General features: G+C 43.5%; 1 protein-coding gene across 3 annotated transcripts in view; it reads right to left on the reverse strand.

Annotated features, from left to right (window-relative positions):
* Positions 1-13,135, reverse strand: part of AIG1 (androgen induced 1) — a 127,965-nt gene that overhangs the window by 13,032 nt on the left and 101,798 nt on the right. For all 3 annotated transcript variants that reach the window (XM_055713070.1, XM_055713071.1, XM_055713072.1), the window contains one exon: positions 446-561. In XM_055713070.1, coding sequence (XP_055569045.1) covers positions 446-561 — 116 coding nt within the window. The remainder of the gene's footprint in view (positions 1-445; positions 562-13,135) is intronic.

Below are 13,135 nucleotides of genomic sequence, written 5' to 3' on the forward strand. Positions count from 1 at the left end.
TTACTGGCTTATTCTGTAATCAATTTTACAGAAAGAATTTATGAAGTAGTAAAGAAGAAAATATTCTATCTTTTCTGTTGCCACTTAAATAGTGATACAGGAAATCATTTGCCTATTCTCAACTTTATTTGATAGAACAAAAACCCTAAGCAATAAAACTAAGGTCCAAGAAAAACATTTAGCTTAAAAAAAGCTTGAAAAATGTACCCTTGGAAAGACCACTGCTTACATGGGATTGTTCAACAAATTCCTGTTGTGTGAGGTTTGGCATATACTTTCTAAAAATATAAGCATCTGGGGAAACCAGACAAAGCCCAGGTCTTGGACCAAACGAGGCATGCAGCGTGAATCTGTTAGCGATTATATCCATAATGAAATATGTGCCCAAATTTAGCAGTACAAAACCCCCAATACGATATGAAAACACAGTGTGTATAGTCCTTACCATAAAATATAGCCAACAGCGAAGGTGCACACTGCAGCCAGTCCACAGCTCCTGCTGGGATACTGATGATGTGTTGTTCTCATCTCGATTAATACAAAGGGCAAAACTGTTGTATGCTGAAAAAAACAAAACAACAGGGGGAAACCAGGTGATACAAATGATTCTCACTGCATTTCCATGCTAGATCTACAATAAGAATCTTCGTCACAAAAATCTGAAGACAATTTCTTGCAGGTTAGAAAGACAAGGTAAAATGACTCTACATAAAGTTGATCAATAACCCAAACAATATCATAGCTATAACGTCCAATTGTTTGAGAGAGCAGAGGAAAACTGAGTGCGCAGAACGTGCTTTTCCTTTTGTCCAGGAATCCAAAGCAGATAGTCAGTGAGTGAAAATGGGATGTGGCATGAGGGTCCCAGTCCCAGTCTGGCCTTGCAGTTTGCCACATCACCTTGGTTATTTTGACCAGTCAAGTTAGGAGGCAATGCATCTGATTTTCAGAGACTCTAAGCACAAACAATGCCAAATGAATGAATATAAATGGAGGTGTTTAATGCTTCTGAGAATTAGGTTTAAATGTATCTCAATCTAGGGACTTGAAAATAGGGGACATATTTTCAAATGATAGCCTCAATACCTCTGTTCCTCCGTCTGTAAGACAGGAGCAATTATCTTCTTCAGAAAGGTGTTGTGAATCTTAATTTCCTAGTTGCTGTGCAAAATGGTTTTAGATTCCCAAATGAAACATATGAAAGCCAAAGCTGTAAAAACCATTTCCAGCCACTTGTCTTTATTTAGCTGTGAAACTCCTTATTTTGTCATTTTCCCATACACATTCCTACACTGCCCCTTCTGAGAAGGTCTGTTCATCCAATTAATGTCAGCAGCATGAAAAATTGCAGCTAGCCTGCCCCCAACACTTGATGTCTAGATTTCAGAGTGCTGGCAGGCATGAAATATACATAAGTGAAAAACAAATGTGCCGGAAAATAAACCCCATCATTTCTGGATACCCAGCTCACCTAGGACGAGCATTACTGGTGACTCCAGAAACATACTCTGCCTTGCCACCATGGGGCCAAGTTATCGCTGGTGTCTAAAGGGAATTACTTTGGTTGAGAGCTTGGCTCTGGGGCTTGGCGTGACTGTGAACTCTCCTGCCCAGTCCACAGGGAGTCTGCAGGTGCAAGGATTGCAAGGGTAGCCTAAGCCCTAAACCAGGTTCCATCCTTCCCCAAGCACTTGATCACCAACTGGAAAAGAAGGTTATGGCTTATGCTGGCCAAGCTCTGCCATCAGATGTGCACAATTAGTTCTGGGGGGAGCTAGAAGGCTGGATTTGCAAGTTTGTAATAATTATCCTGTAAACCCACACTGATTTTCACCAATGTGAAGACAGGACAGGCATGGAGTAGAAATACCCTTGCGTGGATAACAGGTCCAAATGAGAGGAAACAAGAGTGGGGTCTGAGCCTTTAAGAACTGTGGAGAAGTAAGAATTGTTTGAATGGGAGATGATAAGATAATGGAAATGCTCTGGCTCAGAGATGTAACATAATTTGAATTGGGTAACTGCTCCGATTTTCAAGGCATTAGTAATTAATGACTAGCATTTGGAGAATGTCAGGTGGATAATACAGCAGTCAGGGGAGCTTTCAATTTCTTCATCTTCTAACAACTTGTTCCACCCCCATCCCTTAAACAGTATAAATCAGCTTCAAGGGAATGCAAAGATGTTTTACATGTGGTCTGCGATGTGAAGTGCCCACTATTAGATGAGAGGTCTACAAACTGTGCAGGACTTTCATAGTCCATTAATAGGGACTGACAGCAAAGCAAGCCCTGGAGATTCACCTGCATGTCTTGCATCTGTATGGAAAAGGTACCTCACTCGGCACAGCCGCCAAAGCAGGGCGGCTGGAGGCTGCCTTCTGCCCTGCCTCCATAAATTCTTCAGAGAAAAAAACAGAAGACAACAAAGACTATTAACTCCAACCCCCACCCCTGATATTCCTTGTACGATGTATTCTTGTGATCCAGTCACTTAATCTTAAATCTTCACTATATGAATGACGGTTACAGAGCTTCTGAGCTCTGCTTCTCAGCTGAAATGTTTACCACTTTAGATACTGCTTGCTGATGCGCTCTTTATTGATGATAACAACTCAACAGCTTGCCAATTAAAAAGTAGTTTAAATAATTTCAGCAATCAACCCGTAATCTAGAGTCTTCTCCTTTCCCTCCTCCCAGTTCCTGTGGTAATATAATAAAATAGATCATTATTTTCCTGAATTCTCCCTTCTGCTCTTTTCTAAAGGTAAGTGGAGGGGTTGGGGGAAGAGGATAATGAGCTGTATCACTAAAGAGTTTGTGTCCAAAATCCTCTTAGAAGTAAAGTGTAAGGAGAAAATCAGAGATGTGTATTTTTAATCTTTGCCTGTTATGGCAAATGGCGATGCTACCTGCAATCACTGCAGTTTTACAAATCCAGAGTATGAACTTCGGTTCCAAACGTTCTAGTGAAACTGCCACTCTAAAAAGCTGTTTCAGATGTTTGACCCAAACTACAACCAAGATAAAATTTCCCTTTCCTACACTTCAGCCTCTCCAAGAACCTTAATTTAAAAAACATGAAAATTTGTAGGCAGGGATACCTTCTGTCAAACAGTGCCAATTAAAACTCTGGAACTAAAAATACCAAATTTTAATCAGATTGGCACCTGGACTGAAGCCTAGTGAAGGTGAGCAGGGGTCAAATGTGCTTGCAGTGGGATCCATCAGGGCTGGGAAAGCTGCAGGTGGCCAGAAATTTCACACCCCTTGACGTGTTTGCCACCTGATTTCTGAATAAACTTGGGCCAATGGGAAGCTGAGGCTTAGAGAGAAAATACCATTGATGCCGCCTTGATCTGTTCATTAAAGATCACGCTGTGCCAATCAAAGATGCCTGAGTGGTATCTCTGGGACTGCTCCCTTTTACTTAACTGGCAGGCAGGAGGACAACACAACATGTCTCACCTTGTTTGTCAAGGTATCTCCAGGGCCTTATTTGACAGAAGACTGAGGAATGAGGAACTTTAAGTAACAAGAGGTTTAAATGGCAAGGATGATTAGCTGCTGTAACAGCTTTCCAGTCACTGTTATTTTGCATCATTTAAAGTCTTTAAGAAAAGGGCAAATTTATAATCAGAGTACAATGACTAGTATCGTATTATCATAGTAGTAAACTATGCTAGCACTAGTAATCAACGCTATATACTTTTTTTATGGATTAAGTACTTCTAAGCAAAGCTGCATTTTTACCTGGACATTTTGTTCTGCTCCCACTGAGACCAGCTACTCCTGTGAGACAGTTCTGCCTGTATGACTGTGCTGACACCAGAGATTTGTGCTGAGCAATACTGTGGGTACGTCAGGGAGCACCATCTCCACCAGCTGGGATGGCACCACTCTGCTTGTGAGCCCCGCGGTGTCCGCAGGCTCAGGGGTAGCCCTCAGCCCTGCCCGGGCAGCAGTGAGGGAGCTAATGAACTCTGTCGTTAGCAGTAGCTCTTAGCCTGGGCTCAGTAACTGCATCTACCTGAAAGAAAACGTACCCCGACAGCTTCTCCTGGTGCGACTGCGGTGCCACCCACCAAGGTGCCCTCCCAGCCACAAATGCCTTTTTCTCTGAAGTGCCAAGGCAGTGACCCTCAGACCTATTGTTAACCCCTTCCTGAAGGATCCATCTACCACAACCACCTTGTGAGTTGAAGCATGGCCATAAGCCCCATTACCCAGCCACAGCATCATCCTGCTCAAGACCCCTCCCGCCCTGTCCCTGCCTGTCCCTGCCACTGCCCTTTGCTTTGACAGATCTTTACACTTGCTAGGTCTGCTAGCAAGTGCTGGTCTCTGCAGAGCAGCAAGCTGAAATTTCCTCCCCATTTTGTATCCACCACACGGCACTGCTTCCCAAGGTCCCATCATCTACAAGCGGGGAAGAAATTTGGCTTGCTAAGTCTTCAACTGCTTGTAATGATGCATGAAAACAGAGAGGAACCGAGGGTGGAATTTGCAGGAAGGTTATCATATGGAGAATTTAATCCAGAAAACACTCTGGAGACTGACTCCAAAGCAACAGCCTTCAAGTGAAGCTGAATTAGTACACACTGCAAAAAAAGCCACCCCAAGGGCTACAGGTGGATTAACTCCTGGAACCACCGCCACTGCTTCCTGAGAGAAACTCTGCTCATTAGTAACTCTTCAAAAGATACTCTTAAAATACATAGCAAGCCCCCTACATGGTATATATGTGCCTAAAGACATTTGAGACTGGAAAGTCACATTACAAGTAGGCAGTGCATTGTAGTGTTGGCTTAAGAAACTGAGCTTTGATGGAGGACTGTGCTTCCCCATTTTATGTGTGTGCTGCAACAGGTAGCTGGAAAAAAAGATTTTATGCAAATCAGGTACATTAAAAATGAGTTCTGTAATAGCCTTTAGGCAAATTAAGTGCTCATTCTTGAAAGCCTGGTTATATATTTTATCTTCCAACCAGTAAGTGCTGTTTTTTTTAACACTGTTTTTATCAAAACCTTCCTTGGCCTTTTCTCCTCCCCTAACTGTGTTTTAAATGGAATGTTAAAGCTTTTCAAAAGGTGCTAAACAGTACCTTTGACAGCTTTGTGTATCAGTATCTTCTGTCCTTAGCATAAACACGGCAGTGTTTTCTTCCCAAGTCAGTCCTGATCTGCAGAGACTCTTCAAAGCTACCTTTACAACAAGGAGTCCAATGTAAAAAAAGCATCTGCTTCCTCAGATACCCAGTCAGTATGCAGAAGTTCTGCAGGGTGGTGAAACCATTTGGGGATCGTGTAAGTTGTGATTATAGTTCATTTCAACCAACAGAAGACTGTGACTTGTTACTCAATCAGACTGAAAACTATAGGGTATAGGATATTTTAGTACAAAGGAAATACCATGGACCTCTGTTGAGAGGCCTTCGGCATGACATTCAGCCCACGCTCTTAAGGGGCAGCGAAAGCCTGGTGATAAGCAAAAGGGCCTCGCAGCTTTGCTGTCACCAGCATTTTAACTGATGGACTGGGAGGGTCCTGTAAGTGCTGGTGCTCCCTGGGAACAAGAAGGCTGCAGGTGGGTCTTCACCCACAGAACTGGTGCAGCCCGGGACCTGGAGGGTTGCATCAGCCACCCAAAGCTGTGTCTGTGACCAAGCCTCTGCCCTGGCAGGGGCAGCTGCTCCAGCATCTGCTGGGGAAAGTGCCCTGCAGCACACTGCCACTGTGCCCTGGGCTGGCACTGGTACAAATGTGATGGAAACCCCCTCACTTGCACCCTGCTGTGCAAACTGCTGCGTCTGCCGGCTGCCTCTGCTTTCTGTCTTTCTCAATTCCTCTATAAAACCTAGTTTCCATCAGCAGGGTGTTACCCTTCACTTTTTTTTTTTTTTTTTTTTTCCCTGAGCTCAAAACCAGATTACATGTTGTTAAACAGCTGCTGCGTATCAGAACGAGTGAAGCAATCTGGCTGCATCTCCTTCTTACCTCTCGGGGGTTTGTGCAGCACCTTGAGATTAAAGGTTTTACAGAAACGACCAGTAAAATGACCTATGCCGGTTCCTCTTGATTTAAAACCACTACTGGTGTATCCACCTTCGAAACCAATAATAATAGGCCTAAAAATCCCTACAGTTGTAGACAGCGCCACTTGTAGAGTAACAGCAGTAATAAAGCTCCATTTTCTGCATGCTCCTAGCAGACTAATGTGGATAACCAGACCAGAAACTAGTAAAACAAGGGGCATGATTATGATTTACTCGTCGAGAAACTTCTGAGAAAGGAACAGCTGGCAAGAGAGTATTTATGTGTCATCTGAAGGATGATACCTTCCACCAAGGCAGCCTAATCCATAAAGAGAGCAGCAGGATATCAGAGCTGGGTGCATAATAAATTGGAAACCTTGAGTGAGTCTGAGCCCTTGTGAGACTGAAAGCGCTGGTAGCACTTTTCCTCTTACAAATGAGAAATTATGACTATTAACTGAGACACACTGATGCACAAGATGCACTCCAAGGCAGCCACAGACAGCTCGTTAATTGTTATTGTAGGTTGGAAGGAGGAAGAAGTATTGTATGATCTAAACAAAGACTGATACCCAATAACACCACAAAACAAACACAAGCCAAACACTTTCAATCAGTATAAGAGTGTAGAGTTCTTAGAAAAGAAAATTAACACTTCCTCTTTAAGGTTACCCCCTCTTTTCCTCTTTTCTGCCGATAAACACAGTGGCCTGGCATATCCGACTTAACAGGAGTTGTATCACTTTCTCCATGCACACCTCATGTTGATGGATTTGTTCCCGTTGTTTCTGACACGTGCAGTACATACTATATATTGAAATAGCAGTGTCAACGTGATCTCACTCCTGTGACTGTACTAGTTTCAAGGAGGTTATATATAGGTGTTTATCTATAGAATTTCCACAGTGCCGATCACTGAAGCACTTCAGCACCTCAGATGTGTTACTAAACATACCCTCACAGCAGCCCCGATCTGCAGGGGCAGGATATCCTATCCCCATTTTGCAAGAGGGCAAGATGGACATGGCATGCCTCACTCGAGGTCATGTAGGGTAGCTGTGGAGGAATGAAGGACCACATCGTATTCCTCAGTTACGTTCCTGGGTGTCAGCCTAAGATAAGTAAGCACGTATAGAGAAGTAATAAAAATTTGGTATGAAAGCCAATATACTCATTCAAGTTCTGAGACACCTTGGCCTTTTTCAGCATCTCTCAGTTGTTACCTTGATCTGTCCTGGTTCTGCTTTTGAAGGCTTCTTCAAATGCCTCCCTCTGGCTGTCTGCCTGTCTCCCATCTCACCTCCTGCTACTTCAAGCTCCTTCCCACCCTATCAGCCCAAGTTACCCCTCTGTGCCTTCCTGGCCCTGATTCAGCAGCTCCCCAGGTGACGCATCTTCACTTCTGACTTGGTCTCTTTCAGTCACCACAGGTCCATATTGAAACATCACCACCATACTGAAGCATCAATATGTTTGGCAGGCACAGATAATGCCTTAACTCGACACATCAAAATCTTGGTCACTTGGACTTGGAACAAGATGATGACAGGGACGAGACAGGACAGGACATGGCACATCTGGTATATAAAAATTCGCAAAAACAGTGCCATGTTGCCAAATGGAACAGCATTGCTACATGATTGATTTTCTTTACCTTTGTATAATTCAATATAACCACTTCAAATGCATGTCATGTATCCAGGCATCATTAAACACATGCAAAGTGCAGTGTCACGTAAGTCACCTCTCTCCTTCTGCTGGGATCAGTTAGCTAGTCTTTCTGTTCTTTCCGTGCTGTGCCCAGACTCCCCAGTCAGCTCCTGGCAATACACACTGCACTACCATCAGGAGACTTTGTTAAAATACAAGGGAATCGACATAGCCCAGGTTCTCTGCACTCAGCCACGGCTGAGCAAATCCTGCAAACCCCAATTTACTTTCAACTTCAAATCCTTATTTCTGCCACTAAATCCTTGGAAAAATCACACCACTAACAGTGTGGAACATACACACACATACATCCTGTGCAAGGATCACTCGTTAATCACAATGTTATGCAAAGTAATTTTTCTACATGTTTTGTTCAACCTATTTGCCTCTTACAAGTTAAAACACTTGCCCTAGAATTTCTTCAACTACTATTTGCAAAAAGTTTTATCTAGGCAAAGAAATATACTCTTGTCTCTTACAATTATCCTTAAAACCAATGTTTATGCACACACACACATACTTAGATGTATCATCAAGATTTAATTTGCATGAATGAATGTTGACTGCTTATGCAGGTCATGCTGAAAAAGTGCTAGTAAAGTCATTGAACCTCATGTATTCTTAGCACAAAAATCACAAAAAAAACCCTTGCAGATGTAATTTAGCAATGCTTTAAAATAATTTTACTCCAATGGAAAATAGTATTCCTCCCCTTGAAAAGCCAAATCCTTCCATAACATGAGTCTAACTGCAGAGGCCCCAAAAGGAGAAAATAATGCGTATCAATACATTTTCTAAATCTCTTTGACTTGAAAAGTTTATCTGTACATAAAATGTGCCATGTTAAATTCTAATATCTGGCAGTCTCCCAGGGATAGCACTAAGGCTTTCATAGAAGGATATTTTTGGCTTCATGATAGCCAAAGTATCCTCTTTCTAACCTGAAGACATTGGACCCTCAATCTGTCACTGGTCCAGGGCTGAATATTGCTTGTCCCGGGCTTTGAGCCAGTATAACTTGGGGAAAGAAATTCCACATTTGGGAAAATCAAGAAACCATTATTTGGCAGTTTCTTTTTCAAATGGTGGCTCTTTGACGCTTTTCGGAAATTTAAAATCTTGGAAAAGGTTACTGAGGAGGTGGATTTATTGGGTGTTGTGCATGTGAGGTAGCCAAAGGTCAAACTCTGGCCTACCACATGGTAACTGCAACTATCTGCAACTCGGTTTGAACAAGTTATCTCACAGTCATTGTCATTATCTTTGTTTAATTAGTTCTTTATATTACACATGTAAACTCCTCTAATAAATAACTCTAGAGGACGTAACCTCCTAAGCTTTTTGTTTTCATATTACAGAAAGCAGCGGCAGACTAATGCGAGTGTGCTCTCATTACTGCAGCCAGCCATCTGTCTGTAACCAGTTCTGCTTCATGTGCATTGCCCTGCATCTTCTGAAGCGCATGTACTCCACTGTGAGGCAGAGGTGCATGAGGAAGAGCTGCTTGGGTAACGGTGCCCCATGCCCCTGGCCAAAGTGCTGCGCTAGCATCAGCTCTGCGTTCCTCCAGCCTGTGCAATGGCACGGGGCCAGGCTGTGCAGCAGCCACTGGACACTGGCAGCTACTGCCGAGAGACCCGATGACCAGTGATAAGCCATGGCCAGGCACCAAGGCGGCCCCCCAGCTCTGCACCCAGCTTTGCTGACAGCACCTGCTGCAGGAAAAAGAAAAGAAGAGGTCTTGCACTCTGTGCTCAGGATGCAGCAGCCAGGCCAAGGCAGGGTCTAGAGGCACCACACGGTTAGTAAGACCAAGAGTGAGAGCACTCAGTGGGTGTGTAAGGCACCAGCATGTGTTGGGGTGCAGGGACAACAGGGTATGTGGTATGGGTGTAGGCAAGGCAGCAGGCACGAGCTGGGGTCTTGCATTGGTTGCCAGACAGACGGGACAGCATACGTTCCATGACTGGAAAACTTGTTGTGGGGGGAACACGAGTTTGTGCAGGAAGGCAGGGGAAGAAAGATGGAAGTGCAGCCTTGCTCATGTGTCTCCCGGAGCTGCTTCTCTGCAAAGAAGGCACACAAGCAAACAAGCTTGGGGAACATCCTGAACTAGGGTCTTCTGTCATGAAAACACACTGACATTCCCTACTTGTTTTACATACTTTATTTAGGAGAATCGTTCTGCTTCATATGCAATTAGTCCTAAATGCTATTGTTCATGTTAAAACAATTGTTATTTTGATTGATAGCAAAAGCCTACACACCACTGTAAAGGCAGCAATGTCGGACACAAAGACATTACAAAATCTATAACCTGACCCTTTAAAACCTGACTTGAACCATCAGATTTGACTTATGAGACTAGTTACAATAGTGCTTCATGCAAAAGGCATTAGGTTAATGCTGGATCAGGCAAAGTTGCCAAACACACCCTGGCATAATTAATCAAGAATATTTCAAAAACAGATCGCCTCCAAGAGGTTATTGATTTCCTGTCACGACACGTTTTCCTCATGAGGTGCTACAATGCTATGTATCTTGAGATGTGCTGGCATGTATTTTTCAGTGACTAAGCCTTGATCTATCTTTCTGGATTCCTGCCACTGGTGCACTGACATCTGCAACTACTCATGTTTGACAGCCTCATGCATGAGCTATGTGGCTTCCAACTTGGATGGGATTAGTATAGGAGACTTTCGGAATACTTCAAATGTAATTGAAAGCAGATAACTACAAGGGTCTCAAGAGGGTGGCATACTTTTTACAAATGGAATCACATTAAATCACGTGTATACATGCTTAGACTGAGAAAGATCTCAGTGTTAACCAGTTTAGTATGCAAGAAAGTGTTTGCCCTTGTTCTTAAATACATATGAATCCTGATAACGTCACATCTTTCTAAAACCCAAATAAGCTGCATGGCTAAAGTGTGGTTTAGACAAGCACGAAAAGGTACACATGTGGGGAGAAGGGTGGGGGAAGAGGAATGTATTCAGAGACTGGCAGGTGTTTTGCCTTTCATCCATGCTTGAACTAAGGCATTCACATCTTCTGTGAACCAACCCTGCCAAGTGATGAGATGTGAAGACAAACTATACATCATGTAACTCATATAGTTATGGTCTCAAGTGTCAGCAAACAAGAAACAATGTTTTCATTTACAGCAAAATTCAATCGCATTCATTACATAGAACACATTTCTATTTACCTGTTTTTCTTGGTAAATATGAACATTGATATCATACAGAAATGTACTTCTGTACATATTTAATGAATACTGTAAAGCAGAGGATGTAAACAAAACTGATGTTAACACTGCTGTAGAGTTTATCTTTCACATTTCCTTACTATTTTTGACTTCTGAACTCTGCAAACATAAGTAATCTTACTTTAATGCAGATAGTGCACAGCTCAATAAATCTTTTAATGGGAATTGGCCTCCTATTTCCTGCTGTCAAGCACCTGTTTGAGGACTGCTGTGATGGGCAATATATGAGCATCACAAGAGGACAGTGATACTGAATGCATGTGGGATCAAAGGGCTCCAAGGCGATCAGGTTGCAGTGGAGCTGTGATATCCATAGTATTAATGCTATGGGCTTCTCTGGGTTGTCTTGCAGAGTTTGTCCTGATTTTTTCTGTTCAGCTTAACCTTGATATGCCTGTCTCCGCTTCCCTCACTAACAGCTCTGTCCCCAGCCAGGCTGATCTCCTTGAGCTGTCAGTGACCTGCATGGCTTTTCTATTTCAGATGTGAAAAAGGAACAGCTGGAGATGAGATATGATTCTTCTTACCACATGGTAGCATTCTTCCAGGCAAGGAAGGGAGCAGAACTATTGCATGTGTAAGGTGATGGTTCCTGGGAGGGCAGCAGGTGAGCGGGAGGGCTGCGATAGGATGCGTGGTCTCATGTCTCAGACTCTGGAGAGCCCTGGAGGAAGGAGGACTTCTTACTCGGCCTGGTGTTGCAGGTCCTGTCACAGAATAAGAGTCTCAAGGACTTCTCCTCCAGCTTCCCAGCAATATACTGAGGTCCAAAGTAGTTAATGTGAGGTACCCCTTGGTCTCCTTCCCAGGACCCTGCTGAATGTGGTCTGAGAAGTTTGGTGAGACTTGTAGTATCATAATGCATTTTTCTGGTACTAGAAAATGTATCTGTATTCCCCTATTGTCAAAGGGATTCAAGGCAGAACTTCCTTTGTAGCACCTGCTCATAAAGCTGTACAATCAGTCATCTGTAAAGTTTTGCTATGTATCCTTCTGCGCTGGGGGATGGTGCTGGTTTTGGGACTGAGGTCGCCCACAGATGCAAGTCATTCATGAAACTTTTTCTTTAAACATAACAGATATCTTTTTTAACTGTTTGGGTGATCAGACACTGAAAGTGGTTGCCCAGAGAGATCGTGGAGTTTCCATCCTTGGTGATATTCAAAACCTGACCAGACACAGTCCTAGGCCATCGGCTCTAGCTGACCCTGCTTGGGCAGGGGGCTTGGAAAAGTGTTGTGGATGGAGTGATGCACTTCACTCTGAACACAGAACTAGCAATGTGTTTATCAATATAAAACAGCGATTTAACAAAGTTTGATAGCAGATGTGACAGCAGTTTAACAAGATTCAATGGCAAGGTATACTTGATAATTTACTGCATAGAGAAGATGGGGTCAGACAAAATTGTCAGGGAGCACCTCCCATTGAGTCATGAGGTTCAGAAATTACACTTCATTCCGAAGCTTGCATTCTAAACTACTTCTCAGAGGGGAGATTGGATGTGACTGGAACCAGACTTAGTCCCAGACTTGATCAACTGTTTAAGTCTAGAGGATTATATGTGCACAATCAACCTTTTATATGACTTAGCTAAGATTTCAAAGTTTAGCACACTATTAATCACTACTGAGAATCTGGCAGCAAGGAATCTCTCAACCTTGAGGAGTAACCTTGAGGGGTGTCCCTACTCAAAGGAGGATCCTGGTGTGCAGCCCGCTGCCACGCAGGAGAGCTCAGTGGGCCCTGGGCTGTCCAACACTTACGGAGTGAAGTAACTGATTTACAGTAATATTATCATACATACTACTGAAGTCAGTTTCTTTCAAACCTGGCTTGAGTTGGACCTTGACCAGCACTGTAGTTAGGTGGGTGTATCACTCAAAGTAGCCCTTGGCTATTGTGGTGTTATCCCCTGAGTCAGATGCATCCTCATCATGGACAGACGTATCTGTTACGACCACTGCTGGTGGTCAGCACTTGAGCAGAGTTACAGGCAAATAAAAGTTCAGGCTGATGGGTGCAGGGTGGGGAGGGTGGGAAGCACACGGTCACACCAAGATGATCTCCACAGTTGCCTTCACACCTCAGCAGCTCTGTGGTTCTGTGACCGTATGTCTC

Source organism: Falco cherrug, chromosome 6, assembly GCF_023634085.1.
Source record: "Falco cherrug isolate bFalChe1 chromosome 6, bFalChe1.pri, whole genome shotgun sequence".
NCBI lineage: Eukaryota > Metazoa > Chordata > Aves > Falconiformes > Falconidae > Falco > Falco cherrug.